The sequence below is a fragment of the Typopeltis vanoorti genome, chromosome 25 (genome assembly GCF_054136105.1).
Source record: "Typopeltis vanoorti isolate ZY-2024b chromosome 25, IOZ_Tvanoo_1.0, whole genome shotgun sequence".
Taxonomy (NCBI): domain Eukaryota; kingdom Metazoa; phylum Arthropoda; class Arachnida; order Uropygi; family Thelyphonidae; genus Typopeltis; species Typopeltis vanoorti.
In genome coordinates, this window is record NC_143573.1 from 67,861,865 (window position 1) to 67,886,209 (window position 24,345).

At 36.9% G+C, this 24,345-nt stretch overlaps 1 protein-coding gene across 1 annotated transcript in view; it reads left to right on the plus strand.

Moving 5' to 3' along the window:
- LOC150092818 (endoplasmic reticulum-Golgi intermediate compartment protein 2) overlaps nucleotides 1-24,345 on the plus strand; it is a 203,931-nt gene that overhangs the window by 104,856 nt on the left and 74,730 nt on the right. The window contains exon 6 of the mRNA XM_090414670.1: nucleotides 527-622. Coding sequence (XP_090270796.1) covers nucleotides 527-622 — 96 coding nt within the window. The remainder of the gene's footprint in view (nucleotides 1-526; nucleotides 623-24,345) is intronic.

Consider the following 24,345-nt stretch of genomic DNA (forward strand, 5'->3'; position numbering starts at 1 on the left):
TAGAAAAGGAGATAAGGATAAGGGTGTTGTTGGAGTTCCCAAGAATGGGAGCAAACATCTACAGCATATTTGGATGAAGAGCTGGTTAAGAATGGATCTGCAGTTTTGGAAGAGTTATGAGGATTATCAAGTATTCTTGTTGGCAGGTTAACACTTTATGTTAGATTGCAACCGATAACAAATGACTAGGCTCTCCTTTTATCTTGATCTATGAAGCTAGTAAAGGAGAACTATTTTGTTATGAACATAACACAGACATTACACAATTTAGGTAATTATGCTGTATGATCAATGTTTAGAGATCAAGTAGTACTTAAAAATGGCTTCATAGTTTTCTGTATTAGGGGAGTGGTAAAGGCAGCAAAAGAAAGCTGTAAAGTGAGATAAGGAATTCTTAGCCAGAGCAGATCTTTTTGCTGTTTGGTATTGTTAATTTAAATATTAAAGAAATAAAATGTTATAAAAAGGTATGTTATAATTATTATGAGGACAAGGACCTATAATTATTATGTTTTTTTTCTTTTAGATTAATTCAATCGACAGAAGAACCTGATGCATGTAGGCTGTTTGGAACACTAGTGGTTAATAAAGTTGCTGGAAACTTTCATATTACTGCTGGAAAGTAAGTAACAAAGACTAGAGTGCATCATTCAATATTAACTTCATGTTATTCATTATTTTTGTAAGCTGCAGTTTACGAAATACAGTTTGCATAATGTAAACTAGTACGTTGCTTATTAAAGCCTAAAGTGTGGTCTCTGGAGTATGGTTTACAGACCATTTGCATCAGTGAACTTCAGGTCTTCCTTTTGTGGGCTGGATTTATTTTTTTAAAAAAAACTCCATTCAGTGAAACCAACCTTCTTGGACTTGAAAGGTTGATAGGTTGATGATTCAGTAGATGATGAAATTATTTCATCGGGTCACCACCATTTTATGAAATAGAATAGAAAATATCAGAGTATCTTGCAGCGACTGCATTACGAAGATGTATGCTTATTAGGATGATGTATTTAGTTGGATACTGTGTTTGGTACCACAATAAAACTTGTTCCGTTTGCTATGTAGTGTCTGTGGGAGGAGAATTGCTTTTCATTGTTCAGGGTCATTTTATTTCCAATTTCCTCCAATTAACACTGTCGCTAAATTATAGTACATGGACTCCATCTCTGCACTGTATTTAGTGATGCAATAAAGCTATTTGTTTTTCTTGTATTTGGAGTATGGTGTCTGTTGGGGAGGGGACATTTATTCAGGGACAATTTCGTAATTCTTTTGAAACGAGTAAAAATCTGTTTATTCCTCGGAACAAATACGAAGCCTTTGTTTTATGGCAGGCACGCTTGTTGTATTAAATAACCTATTTCCTAATTTCTGTTTTTTGTCGTTCATTAAAATTTTTTTATGTATGTTGTAGTTCAGGGGTCTTCAGCGCATGGCCTGTGGAGCTCTTTGTCGTGGCCTGCCGGCCATTTTGAAAAAATAACTACTTAACATTAAAACGCGATTAAATAAAAAATAATTGCAATGAAGCCCACAGGCCAAGGGTCATTTTATGCTATACTGTGGTATTTAGAATTGTAAGATGCTTTCCAGATTCACAAGGAACGCTGTGCATTTGATACTTTACATAAAATCCTATAAAAATAAATATTAAATAGACATGCTTCTTCATCCATCTACCAGCACCAAGCGATACTTAAGTACTAGTACTGTTGTCGCAGGTAGGTGGCTGAAGCAGTAGTTCATTCAAGTGCGCTGTCTAGCGCCTTCCAGATACATCTCGAAGGTTCTCGATACTTCGTTATTTTCATATAAATACAAGAGGATCATCCTCAGTCAGTCGGGAACAGTGTGATATTCGTGTATAAGCTCACGCAGGTTCGTCGTGTCAGCCATAGCCTATTGTGGTTTTATATTGTCAGATTTTTTTCATTAGTGAGACATATTCAGTGGATAATAACCATTACACAGCCATTTTGGATCATTTTTTGGGTTCACCTTCCATCTACAAGTAAAAAGCATAAATCAAGTGATTCTTGTCATGTTTTTAAGTGGACCAATGAAAAGTGGACCAATTTGTACTTTTTTGTGCCTATCAACGATAAGCCAGTGTGTTTAATTTGTCGTGAGTCAGTGTCAGTATCAAAAGAATACAATATAGAACAACACGAGACAAAGCATGCATTTAATTTTGATCACCTTCAAGGGCGGCTTCGTGTGGACAAAGTGAACCGTCTCCAAATTGATTTATAATGCCAGAAGGGTATGTTTAAAAGGCAGAGAGAAGAGAGCGAAGCGTGCGTTAAATTAAGTTATGTAATAGCTGAAAAAATCGCTAAAAATCAAAAGCCTTCTTGGATGGCGAGTTTGTGAAAGAGTGTCTCATCACTGCTGGGGATATTCTATGCCCAAATAATAAGGAAGTGTTTTAAAAACCGAGTTTGTCTGAGGTAACTGTAGCACAACGTGTTGAACTTGCCAATGATATTGAATGAACTTTAAAAAAAAACAGTCGTCCGAATTTACTTCAGATTCACTTGCTTTAGATGAGAGCAGAGATGTGAAGGATACAGCACAACTGGTTGTATCTATGAAGGGAACGATGAAAGGCACTGATATTCTTGAAGCCGCCAAGAAAACGCTCCAGCGTTTCGACCTCAGTTTAACCAACCTCGAGGGTGTGGTAACTGATGGTGGGAAAGAATGAAAGGTTTGTTGTGCAGCTATGGAAAGAACCGGAACTAGAAGGAAAAGATTCTGTCCATTACCACTGTTTAATCCACCAGGAGAATTTGTGCGTGAAACCTATTGGATTTGAGAATAACATGAAAGTTATTGTGACTGTTGTCAACATTATTAGGGCAAGAGGATTGTATCATCATCAATTCCAAGAGTTTTTGACCCAAGAGTGCAAAGCGAATCAAGGCAATGTGGTTTATTATAGTGATATGTGTTGGTCGAGCAGAAGGAAGGTTCTTAAAAGAATCTTTGACTTAAGGAGTGAAATACAGCAGTTCATGCAAACCAAGGGGAATCTGATTGCTGAATTTAGCGATCCGAAGTGGATGACAGACTTTGCCTTTGTGACTGACATCTCGTTGCATATGAATGGCCTTAATACGCAGCTACAATCCAAAGATCAACTGGTGCACACTCTGTTTGATCACATGAAAGCTTTTGTGGCCAAGCTCAAACTTTGGGAGGCACAACTTGCAAAAAAAGACTTAACTTATTTTCAGCTTCTCGCTGAGTCCAACTGTTCATCTCTTGATGAATATGCTACAAAATTAGCCATATTGTGAAGTGAGTTCGAAGAGAGATTTAATGATTTTCTTAACCAACAGTCTTCTTTAGATTTATTTTCAATGACATTCAGTGTCAATGCTGCCGAAATGCCAGGCTGAGTACAAATGGAGTGCTTGAACTCCAAAACAACTCTTCTTTGAGATAAAAATTATTCAATGTGCCCTTGCTTACATTTTACAAAGACTACATTTCTGAGGACGCATTCCCTAATCTTTGTCGGCATGATTTGAAGATGTGCACTTTGTTAGGAAGAACATACTTATGTGAGCAGTTCTTCTCCAGAATGAAGCATGTGAAGTTCAAGACAAGAACTCAGATTACGGACCAACATCTCGAGAATACTCTGCGAATAGCGACTTCCAACATTGATGCCAACATCGACAAGCTGGTCAAGGAAAAACATTGCCAAGTTTCCCATTAACATTGTAAAAAGTGAATGTTTTCTTCATTAAATTATCTTTTTTCAAGTATTGATTGTATTTACTTATCATGAACCTGACTCCTACCTACGCTCTTAAAGCTGAGTGTGTTTATTTTTATAGGATTTTATGTGTAGTATCAAATGCACAGTGTTACTTTTGAATCTGGAAAGCATCTTACAATTCTAAATACCGCAGTATAGCTTAGTGGCCTGCACGCTTCATTGAAATTTTTAATGCGGCCCGCACTGTCTGAAAGGATGAAGACCCCTTTTGTAGTTAAATGTTAATAAAATCATGTTTGATATTAGCTTTGCTACATTTTTATTTTTACTTTATTATTATATGTAGTAATGGCACATATCGTTTTGTGAAACTTTTGTTTCAGTAGTGTGTATATATGTGTCTGCACGCATGCATGTGCACATAAAGAAAAATGTTTGTGTACACACACACACATTATTATTATTATTATTATTGCGTGACCTCCAAGGAGTCCAAAGACTCATCAAGGGAGGGTACATTCTCTACAACTCTCTTTCCTTGACCACTTAATCCACTAACTACACTACCAGCATCTACTGTCCACCACCACTAATATTTTTTGTCTGTAAATTGCATGTGTTCTGAAAATTTTTTTTGCATCAGTTTTGTAAAACATCTTTTGGTATTATTATTACGGATATCTCCATGGAGTCAGCAGACTCGTTGCGGGAGACCCAAACTATCAAAACGATATCTATCATACCTCTTCTTGAATTCATTTACAGATGAAGAACTCACAACTGAGTCAGGCAATGCATTTCACTCATTCACCACCCTCCAAACAAAAAATCTAGTTCTCACACCCTTGTTAACTACATTTTTCCTTAATTTCCAGGGATGACCTCTTGTTCTTCCATCACTATCACACAGCTGAAATATTTCCCCTGCATCAATTTTATAAAAACCTGCTAGTAATTTAAATATTTCTATCATATCCCCCTCTTCTCCATTTATCAACTAACCTCTACAATCCACAAGCTCTCAATCAATCAATCAATGTAGGGAACATTTTTTACATTACTCGCCCAACTTGGTCACTCTCCTCTGAACCCTCTACACCAGTGGTCTCCAAACTTTTTTGATCGCATACCCCCAATTGATTGAGCAAAAATCTATTGTAATAAGTATTATAAAGAAAAAATATGCCTTATGTCATCATATGATAATTAAAAAAGCTAGATATTTTTACACATTATTTTTATTATTAATAGCTTACAAACATATTTATTACAGTATTTAATGTGAATAATGGCCTTGCATTTCTTTCATAATTTCTTGAAATTCTGGTTTGATGGCTTCTGATACTGCGATACGAAGGTCTGGTTCCAAGTTTAATTTATTTCGATATTTGGTTTTAGTACCTGTCATTGCAGAAAATGATATCTCAACTAAATAAGTAGAACCAAACAGTAGGAGTGCATCATTTGCTGTGTTTACTAAATTGCTATACTCGGACTTCAGTCCCATCCACCAATTGTGAAGAGATTTCTGTTGAAATTCGTTTTTCAAAGTTGTGTTGTATCTAATGTCAATTAATTTATTATAATATTAATATTAATTCACTATTTCTAGTGTAAACGTAAAAGTAAGCACAAAAAGGTGTTGGAATTGCACAGAAACAATATATACTAAAAAATCATTAAACTTACTACTAATAGTCAAATAATTAATACAACTGTGGTGTCATCTGTAGGTAGCAGGATAACTAAGCAATTTTCCTTCTACAGATGACACCACAGTTCAAAAAACTTCAAAACTTCCTAAACCATTTAAATAATCAACATCAGAAAATTAAATTGACTTCAGAACTAGAGATTAACGGTGTCCTCCCTTCTTAGATCTAAAGATCAGTAGATTACCTGACTGTCTTAAATTTTCAATTTTTTGGAAAACCACCCACAATGATAGATATTTGCATGGCTCTTCTCATCACTTCCCTCCTCAGAAACTGGGCATCATCTCTGCCCTTGCCCATCGAGCAAGATGTCTCACTTCCACAGAAGAAGACCTACAAACAGAGCTTAACTTCCTGAAAAACACCTTAAATACTGGATATTCATCTCGTAACATCACTAAACGTTTGAGACCACGCCAACAACCTCTACAAGAAGATGAATCCAACCCTATCACTCATATACAGCTACCATTTATCAGCTCTCTTACCCCAAAACTATCTAGGATTATGAAGAAATTCAACATAAAGACCGACTATACTACTCTGCCAAAACTTTGTTCTTTTCTGAGTCAACCAAAACCAAAACACAACCAACTGCATTTTCCTGGTGTTTATAAAGTTATGTGCGACTGTGGTCGACCTTATTTTGGCTAGACAGATAAATCTGTTTCACTTCATCTTGAGGAACATAAATGTGACATACAGTAGATCACGAGCGCGCGCCCTTTCCAGTCATGTGCTCTTCTCCGCAAACTCTAACCGCAAAGAACGGCTACGCCAAGTTGATTGGGACCGCACAACCAATTTATATATATGTAAGGATGAATTTGAAAGACGTATTATAGAATCAAAAGAAATAGTTCTGGACCCTTCACACTTTAACAACAATCTAAGCTACAATTTGCCTGATTCACATAGCGCAGTAATCCAATACGGGCACTCTAAAATTAGCTGTCACACACATTCTACTCATGCCAATAGTAGCACGTGGTCACCTATTCAAATATGACTGTTACTATTCTGTTTCTTTTTATTAAGCTAGAAAGTCCATGTTTTTTACCATGTTATTTTTATTTTTATAAGTCTTATGTTATTTCTTACTCACCTGAAGAAGTCGGAATACTGATGAAACTAGTGATTTATTAAAGGTTTTTGTTATACTTTCTCGGGTTCTAGTCAGTTAAATTTTAATCTTATAAATATATATATATAAAATACACAGAGACAAGCTAAATTACATTTCACAGGTATGCTGAAGAGATAATAATTTGATCAATGGTTATTCTATTGGCCTGACCTCTAGTGAAAATAAAATAAATTATTTGTAAAATGAGTGTAAAATGAAAAAAAATGGACATAATGGTCAGTTTGATGTTTCTTCCTTATTCACCAGTGTCCCACTCAAAGATACCTTGTACCTCATCCAAGCCAAATTTCCTCCCGATATCTCATCCTTATTTCAGTATTTCACCATAAACTCAGGCTATTTCGAAAATTCTACAGACAAATAGAGAGGATAGCCATGGGTTCTCCACTCTCTTCATCCCTGGCCAATGTCTTGGTTTATGTGAAGCCTTGTTTAAGGCTTCACATAAACCTACTGTTTGGCTATGCTATATGTTATTATTCCTGACACCTCCAAGGAGTCCGAAGACTCATCGCAGGAGGACACTTACAACTGTCTCAACCACACACTGAACCTCTACTACGAATCATCTCCATCAACGCCATCTACCGCCCATTTCCACCACCCCCACAACTGGTATTCTATGTCTGTAAATTGCGTGTGTTCTGAAGGGTCGATTTGTCTCTATGCGGGATGAAAAACCTGAGTTTCTGGGAGAAAAAACCCTGCTACCTCCGTATGAGATCGACTAACTCACCTTTGATTAAAATCATCCAGATAAAGATTCCTCCCATCGCGACGAGAATCAAACTTAGGCTTATTCCAATTGAAGGGTGCAGTGTACTGTCATTCTTCCAGTTGCGCTACGGAGGCGCTTGATGATGTGTTCGCTATTTGGTCACATGGCTAGGATACACTCCACAACTTCTTAGCACACTTAAATAAACAACACCCCAGGATCCATTTTACCTTGGAAAAGGAAAACAATAACAAGCTTCCTTTCCTATATACTCTGATTACATGCCAGATAGATCTACATCTATCTCTCATCCTGCAATTTTTATTTAATAAGGTCAAAGCACCTTATGGTAACTTGTTTTGGTAAAATATTTATAAGCTCTTTATTACTTAAACCTTGGTATTTCTAAGCCTGGCTCTCACTGATGAGACTTCAATAAAGGTCGAAACTGGTCTGGGTAGTGGCCTCTTGCCTTTAATGCATAACATCGTACATCTCCTCAAGGAGATGTGCTTTGCATTAAGAGTAAATACTAAGAATAGTGACCAGAGCTTATTCCACCTTTACCACGAGTTGCCTAAGACTTTCACTACGTACGGAGTCACCCAGACTTGCACTACTTGCAGGCGCAAACTTGACTTACTTGTCTGTTTGCTTACTTGGGAAATGGATTAAAACCAAGTTTAGATTTATATACATATAAAACAGCTTGGTAACTTTAACGTATATTATACCCAAGGTAAAAAAACTTTCTACATCTATCTCTCATCCTGAGATTTTTATTTAATGAGGTCAAAGCACCTTATGGTAACTTGTTTTGGTAAAATATTTATAAGCTCTGTATTACTTAAACCTTGGTATTTCTAAGCCTGGCTCCCACTGATGAGACCTCAATAAAGGTCGAAACTGGTCTGGGTAGTGGCCTCTTGCCTTTAATGCATAACATCGTACATCTCCTCAAGGAGATGTGCTTTGCATTAAGAGTAAATACTAAGAATAGTGATCAGAGCTTATTCCACCTTTACCACGAGTTGCCTAAGACTTTCACTACGTACGGAGTCACCCAGACTTGCACTACTTGCAGGCGCAAACTTGACTTACTTGTCTGTTTGCTTACTTGGGAAATGGATTAAAACCAAGTTTAGATTTATATACATATAAAATAGCTTGGTATCTTTAACAAATAACAAGCTTCCTTTCCTATACACTCTGATTACATGCCAGCCTGATGGATCCCTGACTTTCTCTGTTTACAGAAAATTTACAACAATATGGGATTATAAAAACTTGAGCACATTTACAACACTTTCTTAGCCAATGGCTACAAAGCATACTTTTCTATCCCCCTCCCCCCAGAACAGAAACTATAGCAAAGCTGTTACCATTCCATATATTCAAATTTGAGGCACATTTGAAAAACTGCTGAATGCAAAGACTACATCCTCCACCACTACAGCTACTCACGGCTTTGCCGACCATTCCTTGCATATCCACCACAAGACACAAGGGGCTTTTGTCTACCTCAAGTATTTATATATAAGCTTCATTGCATTCCTCTTGAATATTTTCTACCATTCCTTCATTTTTTGTTTCATTTAACAATCTTTCGAAAAAATTACTTGAAACGTCTATTATATCTGTATTATCCATTTTCTTGTGACCTTTATCATCTCTGATTCCTTTTTCTGTATTATGTTCTTCATTTCCTATCGTTTTCATTAGCTGCCAGAACAGTTTGCCATCTTTTTTAATTTATTTTCTGTATTCTTACCAAATTCTTCCTGTGACTTTTGTTTAGCTACATTTATACGTTGCTTCACTCACGTTTTTCTCGTATATTCTTTCAGAGCATATATTTTGACTTTCGATACATTTTTTCCATGACTGCATTTGGACTTCCTGAGTTCAGGAAGTTTTGATTTTTCTATCCTTGCAGACAATCTCACCACATTTCTCTTTGGCTGAATCATTGTTTTCTTCAGAGCCCTTATGCCAGTAATGCACAAAACAGAGAGATCTGATAATCTTCTTCTGCAGCTTCTCTCACTTAAGTGGGGTCACTGTTGATGATGAGTCTCCTCCACATCCTCCTGTCTTGGGCTGTCACCACATCCAAGTTCTTCATCCTCAAATCCTCTTCTACCAGCTCCTTCCATCTCTTGTTTGGCTGCCCACGCTTCCTCCTTCCTTGCACATCGATCTGCATGACCCTTCTTCCCACATATTCGTCCTCTCTCCTCATCACATGGCTAAACCATCTCAACCTTGCCTCTTGTATCTTCGCTCCTAAGCTCGTAACTTTCACTGTTCCCCTCACATAGTCATTTCTCAGACGATCCTTTCTGGTCACACTGCACATTCACCTAAGCATTCTCATCTCTGCTACTTCCATCCTGCTGATGTTATTTTTCCTCAGGGCTACAGTTTCTATAGCATACGTCATAGCTGGCCTCACTACTGTCCTATAGATTTTGCCTTTCAGATTGATTGATCGGCACCCTCTTATCGCATAACACTCCAGCCATCTCCCTCCAGTTCCTCCAACCTGCTTGTATCCTGCATCCCACTTCCTTCTCAGCTCCTCTATCTTCTTCCACCGTTCAACCTAAGTATCTAAAGTCCCTCACCTTCCTGATGACATTTCCTTCTAGCTCCAGATCTGTCTCCTGGCCCGCTGTGCAACATATATACTCTGTCTTACTTCTGCTCAGTCTCATACCTCTCTCTTCCAGTACTTTTCTCCATCTTTCCAGTTTAGTTCCTGCTTATTCTCTTGAATCTGCACACAGCAAGATGTTATCTGTATACAACATTGTCCAAGGCGCATCTTTCTCACCTCCTCCGTCACCACCTCCATCACAATGTTAAACAGAAATGGACTTAATGCTGACCCTTGATGCAAGCCAACTGTTACTTGAAAACTTTCTGTCTGTCCCAGACAGGTCCGAACACTTGTTTTCACATTTCTGTACATCTCCCGCACCAACCTGACATATTTCTCCGGAACCTTCTTCTCCCTCAGACACCTCCAGACTTCTTGCCTTGTCACTCTATTGTATGCTTTCTCCAGATCAATAAATGCCAGATGTAGCTCCTGTTGTTTCTCTCGAAACTTTTCCATCATCTGCCGTATCCCGAAGATAGCATCTGTTGTTGATCTACCAGGCATGAAACCAAATTGTTCCTTTGCAATCTCCACCTCCAAAATAATAGACCTGAGCTATCAAGTTTTATTTCAGTAATTATCTCTGCACTGCACACCTGAATTACTAGAAACTATGAACGTTTCAAAAATAGACTCTCATCTAAATGCAGAAGAAAAAAAAAAGATAAATAAAAAAAAGGCAGATATGCCAGATTGCATCTGTCAATCATAATATGAAATTAGTATATAGCACAAAAGAACTTTGAAAAACACATATATATGTATACTATTAAAAATGATGAAAGATAAAAGAAGCAATTTGACTGCTGAAGTCAAAAAAAAAAAAATCTTAAAATTGGGCTGGCATTTTAAACATTTTTCTAAAAGCTAACACTGAAAATTATGAAAAAAAGTTTTGATAAAAATGAGGAGACTCCATAAACATGAAAGATGGAAATAATGCTTCATTCAACAATATACCGACATTTCATCCAAGGTGGTGATGAAATGTCAGTATAGTTCTGGAGGTATGTAGAATAAACAGCAAAGCATTATTTATTATAGTTATTCAACCAAGTCATACATTCTGGTGAAATTCCTAATAACTGGAAATTGGGAAGAATAATTCCTGCATATAAAAATTGATGCATTCACCAATTTGCAAACTATAGACTAGTAACCTGATTAAGCCACACATATAAATTATTTATAAGAATTATACAGAGCTGAATTAAAGCAATATTTAAGAGAAGAGTAAGTGGGATTTAGGTGGAGGAGATATATATAAAAGATGCAGTTTCTGTTACAGTTACTTGAATTTGTGTGTTAAGAACAAAATTTATTAGATCTTATTATTTATTTATTTATTAAATCTTTATTACTGTTTTATAGGCTTTTAAGTAAGCAAGATATGAAATTTTAATACAATAACAGCTAAAAATACTTAGTGTCCTACTCCTGTACTTTGCCGGCCTGGTTGGCTGAGTGGTTAGCGTATCCACTTTCCAGCCGAAAGACTCCAGGTTCGAATCCCGCTGTGGGCATGTTTGTGATTGTATGTGAAAAATACTAGTAGTGGTGGTGGTGTGTAGTAGATGGCGTTGGTGTAGTTAATGATGGTAGTTGCGGTTCGTTGTAGTTAGTGGATTTGTGTGGTGGTGGGGGGTAAGAGATGGGTCATTAATAATTCTGATTGTCTCCTCTGTATTGATTCAAGTATTTTGAGGAAGCTTTTGGGGGCCCCACCCCATATGTGAGAGCAGTATTCAATGTCAGCACTTTCATTTAGCAATCTTTTAAAGTAATCACTCTAGACATCAGGTCATGTCACTTTGTTATTTTTGATTCCTTTTACAGTACTCTCCCTCCATTTCTGTGTTTTCAATAGCCTTTGAATATTTTACCATCTTCCTGATATTTATTTTCTATGTTCCTACCATTGGTTTCCCATGACTTTTGTTTTGCTAGTTTCATACAGTGCTTTTATTTTTTACATTTTTCCTCTCTATTCTCACAGAGCACAAGATTACTTACTAGCTAGCAACTTTTGATACGCTTCCTCCTTTTCTCGACTGCTTCTTTAACTTCCTGAGTCCACCATGGAGTTATGATTTTTCCTCTCTTTGCAGATGACCTCACCACATGCCATTCTGGCTAAATCAGTCAATGTTTTCTTTAGGGTTTGTCACTAAATCTCCAAGGCTTGGTTTTTGTTTTCCTGAATAATCTTTGTGTATTTGAGTGTCTACTGTTCACCTCTGAAAGCTGCTCAATCATTTTAAAACTTTCTTACATACTCTTCTTTTCAGTGCGATATTCAATTTTATCATCATCAAATTCCTGACATGTACCCTCAAGAGGTGTACAGGATGTGATAGTACTACATGTAAAATTTACATAATTACTAACTTACTATCTACAATTTTCCTCCAAATCAGTCTATTACTTGTCAAGACTCCAATATTATCATTACCAGATCTTATATTTCTAGCATCTAAAGCACCTTGTACCGTATCAATCCACCTATATCATGGTCTTCCTCTGGGTCGTTTTCCTGCCAACCTGGCAGAGAACACTTGTTTTGCTAATCTTTCCTCTCCCGTTCTGTTTAAGTGACCATACCACCTGAGATTAGCTCTGCTAACGCATTCCTTGATGCTGACAATGTCAAGTTCTTTCCTAATATCCTCATTTTTAATATGATATTGCCATTGATGCCATCTGTTCACGCCTCTAATCTTTCTCAGGTCTCTGATATCTGTGGTCTCTAGTCTTTGGTCAAGTGTTTATATGAATAAATTCAGTTGACTTCCTACCATACCAGCTTTGTTGATTCTGTTGTCTATTTCCATATTTAATTTACCATCTTCACTAAAAATCATGCGTAAGTAACTGAAATGTTTTACTTGTTCCACAGGTTCCCCGTTCACAACACAGTTGATATTTTCAACAATTCTACCTATTTTCATTGTTTTTGTCTTTTTAATGCTGACCTTCATACCATATCTATTACAGCAGTTATTCAATTTAGTCAGGGAATCTCGCAAACTTGTAGTGGATTTATTCAGAAGTATAACATTGTCCGCATAAAGTAAAGAGCTGACATTAACATCTCCAATTCTGATATCATGTTTAATACCACTTTCCCTCATAATGTGATCGATATAGATAATGAATAACAGAGGGGATAATGTACATCCTTGTCTCAGACCAGGTTTAACATTAAACCATCTTCCTGTACATCCTTCAATTCTAACTGCCGACTTACAACTCAAATGCAGACTAAGTATTGCTTGATATAATGCCCCATTGATACCATATAACTGTAGTGTATTGAATAGCTTCTATCTTGGCACCTTGTCATATGCTTTTTCCAGATCGACAAAACTTAAACACAGATCTTTGTTATATTCCCATGCTTTCTCGACTATTTGTCGTAAAGTGAAGATCTGATCCTGACTGCCTCTATTTGGCCTGAATCCAGCTTGTTCTTCACCAAGCTTTTCTTCCACAATTCTTCTCAACCGTTTCTCAAGTATACTTGCATAGATCTTGCCAGGTACACTCAGTAGGGAAATACCTCTGTAATTCTCACTTTTTATATATGGGCACTATTAGAGCTCTACTCCAATCATCGGGAATTCGTCCCTCTGTCCAGGTTTTCTGAACTATGCTGTGCAGCCACTGTTAGACTCTTATACCACCATACTTCAGCATTTCTGGTCAAATATCATCTACTCCTGCAGCCTTTCCACATTTCAAGCCTTTGATGGCTTTTTCTACTTCAAGTATGGATATGTATTCCTGACTGCATGCCTGGTCAGTGTTTTTTACCACTGTGCTGTCATCACTGCTTGTTTCATTTAGCAGTTTTTCAAAGTAATTACTCCATACTTCAAGGCTATCTTTCTCTCCTGTTTTCATGTCACCTTTATCATCTCTAACTCCTTTTAGCACTCTTTCCTCCATTTCTAAGCTTCTTCAACAAACTCCAGAATATCTTACCACCTTCTTGATATTTATTTTCTATGTTCTTGCCAAAGTTCTCCCATGACGTCTGTTTAGCTACTTTTACACAGTGTTTTGCTTGCTTACATTTGTCTCTGTATTCTCTAAGAGCAAAAGCTGACTTATTTGCCAGGAACTTTTGATATGATTTCTTCTTTTCCTTCACTGCCTCTTTAACTTCCTGTGTCCACCATGGAGTTCTGATTTTTCTATCCTTGCAGACAACCTCACCACATGCCTCTCTGGCTGAATCCATCATGGTTTTCTTCAAGGCTTGCCACTGAATCTCCAAGGTTTGGTTCCTGTTCTCAAACTCTTTTTCCTTTTTTTCTTCAATAATCTTTGTATATGTTAGTCTACAGTTCACATCTGAGAGCTGCTCAACTTTTATTGCTTTAAAACTTTCTTACATGTTATTCTTTTCAATATGAAATTAAATTTTATCCTGCTCAAGACTAAATGGTGATCGCTTCCAATTTCAAATCCTCTGTACACTCTGGTGTCCTGCACCAGGGAGAAAACATCACTATCAACAATAACATAGTAAATGAGACCTTTCTTATTCCTTGCCTCTTCTCTCCATATGAATTTGTGCATATTTTTATGTTGGAACATGGTGTTAGTAATAACCAGTCCATGTCCTGAGCAGAAATCCAACAGGTATTTGCCATTATTATTAACTTTGCTCTTTTCTTCACATTTTCCCAAAATATTTTTGTATGTCTGACAATCATTTCCTACTCTGCTATTCAGATCCCCAACAAGGACCAACTTTTCCTTTTTCATTGTATCAGTTGCTTTTTCTAAAGCATCAAAAAATTTCTCCTCTTCTACCTTAGTAGAACCTTCTGTGGGATCATAGGCACAAATAAGTCTCATTGTCCAGTTCCCCATTCTGATATTTGCCCACATCATTCTACTTGAGACTGCCTGCCATTCAAGAAAATTAGCCTCATATTTTGTGTTGAATACTATGGCTACTCCTTTTCCTTGATTGGCATTGTCTGATTTCAAGATCTCACCAGTTTTTGTCTTTTTTGTTTCAGTCACCCCTATTATGTCCATCTGATACTTATCTAATTCCTCAGCTGGCTCCATTTCTTTGCCATTCAGGCTTCTTATCTTAAGGGGTGTTTAAGGGTCAAAGCTGTATAACTGAGAGGAGACCTCCACATAGCCTATAAAGGAATGCGGAGAACTGACTAGGGCTTCTGACCTAATGTCCAATCCTCACCTTCTCGTAGTGCACCCTGTTGGGTATCTACCTGGATACTGAACAAACGAGGATGGGCTGGCAATTTGGGATTTAGCCGACCAAATTGTATTCTTATTGGTTAAACCAAAAGAAAAAATGATGGTGAAAGTTTATTTTTCACTAGGTTAGATTATGATAAATTTAGTTTAATCCTTTATCCCAGTGAGAGCAAACAAAGTTTGCTCCTGAAAATATCTTCAGGACTGAATATAGTGTTGTACTATCTTACCTGGGTAAGTAGTACAACACCAGGCAACTCGTAGCAAAGGTGGAGCAAGATACCAACACTCCTATCCCAGTATCTCCCATAATGCAAAACACATCTCCTTGTGGATATGTGCTGTTATGCATTAAGGGATTGGCCACTACCCAGACTAGTTTCAACCTTTATTGAGGTCTCTTCAGTGGGAACCAGGCCCAGAGTTAGATACCAGGCAGAAGCAGTAGCAAGGTCATCTTTACCTATAGGAGTTGCCAAAAAGTTTGCCACCTTTTTTTTTTATAAAATTACTCTGGATTTAGAGAAAGATGTTGAAAGTTTATTTTTTGAGAGTTGCCTGGTGTTGTACTACTTACCCAGGTAAGATAGTACAACACTATATTCAGTCCTGAAGATATTTTCAGGTGCAAGCTTTGTTTGCTCTCACTGGGATAAAGGATTAAACAAAATTTATCATAGTCTAACCTAGTGAAAAATAAACTTTCAACATCTTTCTCTAAATCCAGTGTTGTACTATCTTACCTGGGTAAGTAGTACAACACCAACCAACTCATAGCAAAGGTGGAGCAAGCTACCAACACTCCTATCCCAGTATCTCCCATAATGCAAAACACATCTTCTTGTGGATATGTATACTGTTATGCATTAAGGGATTGGCCACTACCCAGACTATTTTCGACCTTTATTGAGGTCTCTTCAGTGGGAGCCAGGCCCAGAGTTCGAGATACCAGGCAGAAGCAGTAGCAAGGTCATCTTTACCTATAGGAGTTGCCAAAAGGTTTGCCACCTTTTTTTTATAAAATTACTCTGGATTTAGAGAAAGATGTTGAAAGTTTATTTTTCACTAAGTTAGACTATGATAAATTTAGTTTAATCCTTTATCCCCAGTGAGAGCAAACAAAATTTGCACCCGAAAATATCTTCAGGACTGAATATAGTGTTGTACTATCTTACCTAAGTAAGTAGTACAACACCAGGCAACTCGTAGCAAAGGTGGAGCAAGATACCAACACTCCTATCCCAGTGTCTCCCATAATGCAAAACACATCTCCTTGTGGATATGTATACTGTTATGCATTAAGGGATTGGCCACTACTAAATCCAGAGTAATTTTATAAAAAAAAAAGGTGGCAAACTTTTTGGCAACTCCTATAGGTAAAGATGACCTTGCTACTGCTTCTGCCTGGTATCTCCAACTCTGGGCCTGGCTCCCACTGAAGAGACCTCAATAAAGGTCGCAACTGGTCTGGGTAGTGGCCAATCCCTTAATGCATAACAGTATACATATCCACAAGGAGATGTGCTTTGCATTATGGGAGATACTGGAATAGGAGTGTTGGTAGATTGCTCCACCTTTGCTACGAGTTGCCTGGTGTTGTACTACTTACCCATGTAAGATAGTACAACACTATATTCAGTCCTGAAGATATTTTCAGGCGCAAACTTTGTTTGCTCTCACTGGGATAAAGCATTAAACTAAATTTATCATAAAAAATGATGGTACAACATGACAAAATATTCAATTTTATCCTACTCAAAAAATAATGATCTGATACTTATCCAATTATTCTGCTAATTCCTCTTTTTTATTGATGTTTCTTATGTTGATGGTGTGTTAGATCCTGAATGGAGAACTTTACAAGTAAATTCTTTATTCAGGATTTAATATGATAAATATTACTAATTAAGGAGATACCTGCACATCAGCTAATAATTATGAAAAATTTCTTTATGTTATGTGATAATGTGTAGTCCATATGTGCCATATATTGAAATTTATTCCTGTATAACGGAAATGAGAAGCAGAGAATTTTGTGTCAGAATAGTAAGAATTATGTAAGGGAATTGTTAAGTTATTTGTAAATCCCATTAAGCTGTCTAGTGCATTACGAAATTTCCAGAAAGATAATAAGTAGTAATCTTGAATAATCGTGTATAATCTGTACGAGTCGAGCGTAACGATGGATGCTGTACCTATGCGGAAAGTGATGTCAGAACGACTACCTGGAATAGGGTAACTTAACAGATTAGGGAGAGTGTAGGATCACCCAAGGGGCATGAACGACGGGGTTTGTGGGTAAAAAACACATTGAATAGAGGGTGCCCGAAAAGGTGAATAAAAGACGATGCGTGCCATATTATAGGGCTCCCTTTTCTTCTTCGGTTCCTGGAATCGAGTTTTAGGAGGTTTTTTGTCGGGGGATTCGTGAGAGAGCAGTGAGTCGACTACAGTGATGCTGGATGATGAGATCTATTCTTGAGAACGCTTGAGGATTTCCAAGCGAAGCTGATCATGTTTTGACGGCCTATGCAGAATCGAGTCTATGAATAAAGTCCCATCAAGGAGAATGGAGAAAATTTTCTGCAGAGCGGTAGACAGCACGCCACAGTCCGGAAATGATTCAAAGAAAAGCATAATGCATCGCCAGGTGCAAAAACTGCCGATAACTATACAGTAAGGTAATCCAGATCTACATGAGATGGTGGCATGAAATCTGAAAGGATCCTGTAATGTAAAGAATTTCATTCTATGTTAAAAATCGCTTAGAAGAATAAGAAATTTGTGTATACTGTAAACTAAGGACACTAATAGAGAACTTTTAAGTGAGAATTTGATTGAATTAGTTAAGACCACATGGAACAAAGAAGAATTGTTGATAGGTAGTATTTTGATTGAGAATGGCTAGGCTTGACTAATGGAATTTAGAATTAAGATGGTTATTGATAGAGTATTAATGAAAGTGTTCAAAGCGTGTTCTGTGAATAACTTGTGAAAGGAATTATATCCTAGTAGTGTTATGCTTACACTTAATCTTATCCTTTCGTAATTGAAGGATTTAGCTTACTCAAATTCATTGTTGTGATTTAGTATGACCCTTAACTTAGAGTGAGTTTTGTTCTATTGAGTATTTGAATTTTCTTAACTGTAAATGTTATGCTTTTCCAATAAACGTTTTTGTACCTTATACCTGAGTTTATGCCTGATTACGAATTCAACCCACCAGTTATGTAATAAAACCTTTTGGCGGGAAGGAATTAGATATTATTGCTTGAGTGAGATTCAGGTTACGACTGCTAACTGAATCTGCACGGCACTAGTGTAAGATTAATTATTGTGTGTATCCCTTTAGAATTTAGAATTGTTTCCCTGAACAAGATTCTCTTCTGTTATAGGATATTGGCTGGTGCAGCAAAAAATAAATTTTGCCAATATCCGAAAAGGAAATAGTACTGCATTAATATTTTAAAGGCACAACAGTTGATTAGAAAGCGGGCTATTTAGAGGTAGAACAAGGAATAATATAGAGAAAACAATGACATAACATTGTCATTCGTGAGGCTCTGCCAATGTTGAGTTGGAATTTGTTTTAATAGCTGACTTTTTGCTGATCACCTTCATCCTGGTTCCCTGACAAGAACAGTGGGGACCCTGTTTAACTGGGCAACTCCCTACCTGACATGCAATTCTGTCATGTTCTGCAATCATTTAGGATTTTTGTTTAAGCCAATAAGAATACAGTTTGGTCAGGTAAATCCATTGTCATCCCATCCTTGTTTGTTCTGTACCCAGGTAGATGCATACTGACTGGGTGCAACACGAGAAGGTGAAGACTGGATATCAGGTCATCAGCTGGTATGCAATTATGTCATGTTCTGGCATCATTTAGGATTTTGGTTTAAGCCAATAAGAATACAGTTAGTCATGTAAATTCAAAATTGTCATCCCATCCTTGTTTGCTCAGTATCCAGGTAGATACGTACTAACTGGATGTACCATTAGAAGGCGAAGACCAGACATCAGGTTAGAAGCCCAGTTCGGTTCTCTGCATTCCTTAAGAGGTGATATGGAGATCTACTCCTAGTTATCCATCTTAGATCCTTAAGCACTTTAGCTAAGTTTCTTTCATAATCTAACTTTGCTTTCCTTACCAGTCTAGTAAACATTCTTAGCCTATTATAATAAATTCAGTTTAATCCTTTATCCAAGTGTAAGCAAACAAAGTTTGCACCTGAAAACATCTTCAGGACTGGGGTAAGGTAGTGCAATACCAGGCAACTCCGAGCAAAGGTGGACCGAGCTCTCATCACTCCTTGTCTCAGTATCTCCCATAATGCAAAGCACATATCCTTGCGGACATGTATACTGCTATGCATTAAGGGAGGGGCCACTACCCAGACCGGTTTCAACCTTTATTGAGGTCTCGTCAGTGGGAGACAGACCCAACCGTGGAGACACTAAGGCAGAAGCAATAGGAGAGGTCATATTTACCTATAGGAGTTGCCAACAGGTGTACCACCTTATTATTGAATTACTCTGGATTTAGAGAAAGATGTTGGAAGTTTATTTTTCACTTGGTTAGATTATAATAAATTTAGTTTAATCCTTTATCCAACTATAAGCAAACAAAATTTGCGCCTGAAAATATCTTCAGGACTGGGGTAAGGTAGTGCAACAGCAGGCAACTCTGAGCAAAGGTGGACCGAGCTCTCCTTCCACATTCTTAGCCTTATAATTTGTATTGCTCACAAGCATGCTAATTAACTTTTTTTTTTTTTTTAATCTTCTCTCCACAGCTCAATCAGTATCAATAATACCTTTTAGTTGGAAAGACCTGAGTTTAAATTCTGTCTAGGTTGCAGAGAATCTTTATAAGAATTTTTCATCTGAGGATGAGTTTTCTCATTTGGGGATGGCTAGGTTTTTACTCCTGCAAAATAGCAAAAAAGCTAGAACACACAATTTGCAGACATCATGCACTTACCTCATAGCCTTAGTGTGTTGGTTATATGATCGGATAACAACCAGAGCAACTCTACACAGTTTTTTGCACCTCATGTTTATTGATACTGCTTGTCTATTTAACTTCCGTATGGTTATCATCTTATTCCTGGTATTCAATCTGGTACTGCTTCCCTCAAATGTAACCCCCCCCCCCGACCATTTCCCATGTACTGCCAACATCGAACCCTTGTAGTTCTTATGCCATGACACTTCTTCAAGCAATCTTCTAAGCTTGTCATAATCATTCACTCTGTAGTTCTTTGTATATCCTTTCTTAAATGAAAAGTCTCCCTGTTTAGCAACCTCCCAGGATAAGACCACATGATTACTTGATCCATTCAGATGTATGTAGAGTGGCTGTTGTAGTTGGATAGTAATACTACCTGATGATACTTCCACAATGATCGTATGGAATTAAATAAAATTCAGCATTTAGGATCTATGTTAAACCTTGTGGAATTTCTTTAATTTTTGTTTCATTGAATCCTAAGTTATCTTCTTGTGATAATAAATGGTGCGATTATATAAGAATGCATATTTTTAAATGCACTATTTTTTGGATTGTCTGCTAACATTTTCTTACTTTATCTTTTTTTTCCCTTAAATTTTATTTTAGCTCACTCATTGTACTGTAGTTTTTCATCCTTTCATAATGGTGAAACAGACATGAAAAGTTAAAAACCTACAGAACGTATAACATGAATAGATTAAGAGTTAGATAATGTGGAATCGTATTCTAGAGATAAAACATGGACTTTTTCAGCCACTTCTGGTCTTTTAATATTAGAGTGTGAAAAGAAGTGTGTGGTCTTACACTAGGCCACACACTTCTTTTCACACTCTAAATTCATTGACATTGCCCACTGTGAGACCATCAAATTATAGTAATAAAACATGTTTATATATATATATATATATATATATATATATATATACAGGGTGTTCGGGATAAATTTGACATATTTATAATTAATTATATTTTTCCGTAAGTTACATGTATTAACACACACTTCTCTTCATTTAAAAGTTTGGACCCTTCTTCATTCATATACAAGATGTCAGAAAGGATGGATAGCTGGAACCCACCTGAATCATGGAAGAGAATAACTTGTATCATGATGATTCGTGCCCGCCATCAAAATAAGGATATTACGACTGCTGCCCAATGCTCCCTGAATACAGTAAAAACAATCAGGCATGAACTAGAGACTTGCAATGGTGACTACGAGGATGTAGCAAGAAGAAAGATCCCTAGCAGACGATCTGATTGCGTTCGTACAGCAGAATTCCTCGCAAATCTGCAGGAACAGGTGTTGAAGAACCCTGGCATTGGAATTCGGGCTTTGTTCGTGGAGTTGCTAACTGTAGTCAAGCCCTGGATAACAAGGGTAGCCAATGGTAGGCCGTATGTATGGCAGCAGGATTCGGCCCCTTGCCACACCTCTGGGAAAAGTCAAAAATGGTTGTCTGAAAATTTCTACGACTTCACCAGTCCAAATGTTTGGCCTCCAAACTCCCCAGACCTTAACCCCATGGATTATTTTGTATGGGGCGCAGTTGAAAAAGACACCAATCGCACTTCCAGTAATACAAAAGCCCAGTTAATGGATAAAATTAAAACAGTTTTTGCGGCCCTTCCCAGGGAGACTGTAGCATCAGCTTGTTCGAGGTTCCGAAGCAGAATTGAAGCTGTGATCGATGCTAATGGTGGTTATTTTGAGTAAATCTTGTTGATAGTATTGTAATTAACTCTGCCTGTAATGTTTTTTTGTCAATTCATTAAATTTAATAGATACAAAGAAGATTTTCTTTTTCCTTACGAAACTGTCAAATTTATCCCGAACACCCTGTATATATATTAGAATTTTACTGACTAGAAGCACTGAGATAAGATAAAAACTTTAATTAGAACATGTTGAAAGTTTATTTTTCACTTGGTCAGACTATAATAAATTTAGTTTAATCCTTTATCCAAGTGTGTGCAAACAAAGTTTGCGCCTGAAAGTATCTTCAGGACTGGGGGTAAAGTGGTATGACACTGGGCAACTCCTTGCAAAGGTGGAGCAAGCTACCAACACTCCTATCTCAGTATCTCCCATAATGCAAAACACATCTCCTTGCGGATATATATAATGTTTATGCATTAAGGGAAGGGCCACTACCCAGACTAGTTTCGACCTTTATTGAGGTCTCTTCAGTGAGAGCCAGGCCCAAGCGCAGATACCAGGCAGAAGCATTAGCAAGGTCATCTCCACCTATTGAATTTCACTAGAACTCAACTAGTTTCGTCGGAATGCCGACTTCTTCGGGTGTACATACTATCACAAAAAAACTGTTAAGTTAGCAAGATAAAAAATGAACTTCTCATATAAACAAGTTAGGAACAACAACAGTCAAGTTTGAACTGGCATCCGCCTGAGGTGTTAGTGAGTGGGAACTAATTGTGTTCTAATTAAAGTTTTTGTCTTGTCTTGGTGTTTCTAGTCAGTAAAATTCTAATATAAAAATGTTTACAATCCGAGTAAATACCCTTAATAATATATATATATATATATATATATATAATATTTCATGCAGGTTAGTAAAGAAAGGGCTTGAAATTAGCCAGAATCATGCAGTGTATGGTGAACCATGGTTATTCTTTTCCAAATATTCACTTTGTTAATTTATTTTCAAAAGTTGGAGTAGTGTAACCATAAGATTATGTTTTTGTTTAGTTGTAAGAAATATCTACACTCAGGAACACCCTTCGTATATAATTTATGATATGATTCACTTGCTTTACTTAAAATAATGTAAATGATCATTGCTTTCTAATGGAGAAGTCAGCAGGAATATTCAGAATCATATAATACAATAAAGATAATAGCATAATAAAATATAAAAAAGGAGAAACATGGAAAACTAAAATAAAGAAAAATTCCAGTACAAAATAAATAAATATATTGACTAACCTAAAAATTTCTACTATGAGAGTTATTCTTTTCAATAAAGAAATTGTCCTGCAGATTGATACACTCTAGGAAATACACAAGAGGTGAGACAGTTTCAGAATACAGCATCAGATAGAATGAATGAAGAGAAAGAAAAATTTGTTCTGTAAGCTTAGAGTTGAACTGTGAAGGAATGTCATATAGCTGCTGCTGCACACATTTTGACAGATTTAGAGGAGATGAGTAAGTGAAGTAAATTCTGATGAATAGTGACTGTGTAAATATTTGTACTAAATGCAAGCAGCAGAACTTATATGTTTATATGAAAGAGAGTTGAATGAATTTGCAAGAGACAGGTCGTTAATCAACCTAATTGCTCTCTTTCCTGCTAAAGTTGAGTATTTTTAGGAAGCTTTTAGGGGCACCACCACTACCCGAAGTATGAGAACAATATTCAGTGGTCAGAAGATTTGTAATTTGTATAGAGTTTATAGCTGTTCATACATTGAGCAAAACAGAGAACTTAATTTTTTGGATGCTGACGAGGAAACATTTCTGATATGTTTATATCAAGAAAGCTTATTAGAGTTATCCCCAAAAGAGATAACTTATATGATCAGATGTTCGGATGATATCCAAAGTAATATTGGAAGAGATGATTCTTCTGTGCGAAAATAATTCAGGATTAAGATAACATTGTTATCAAAATCCTACTGAAGAATGCGTTTTTTGGAAATAAGAATTTTATTTTCTAAAAGTTGATGTTCTCAACATTTTGTTCATATGCAGTGCAAGGTTGGTCAAATGAGAAAGATAGGTGCATTGTATTATCAGCAAACTGTGGATTGGATTGAATTTCCATGTCAACTGGAGAAGGTTGTTATATATAGAAAAGTGAGCATAGATGAAAGAATAGACCTTAGTGCATCTTCAGCATTAGTTATAAAAGACTGAGGATAAAGATCCCTCCATCTTCGCACATAACATGCAACAAGAGGGGAAAAAAAGCTCAGTTGTCAGAATTCAGAAGGCAAATCATATGATAGGCGCTTCCTTAATAGGCCTTTGTCCCAGAGATAATCAGATGCCTTAAATTGCAAAAGCAGCAGCCTCTTCAGATATCCTCAGACTTTTTCCATGACATTTGCACAAAGTTGGGTGAAGCAAGAAGATATCCTTGATTAACAAT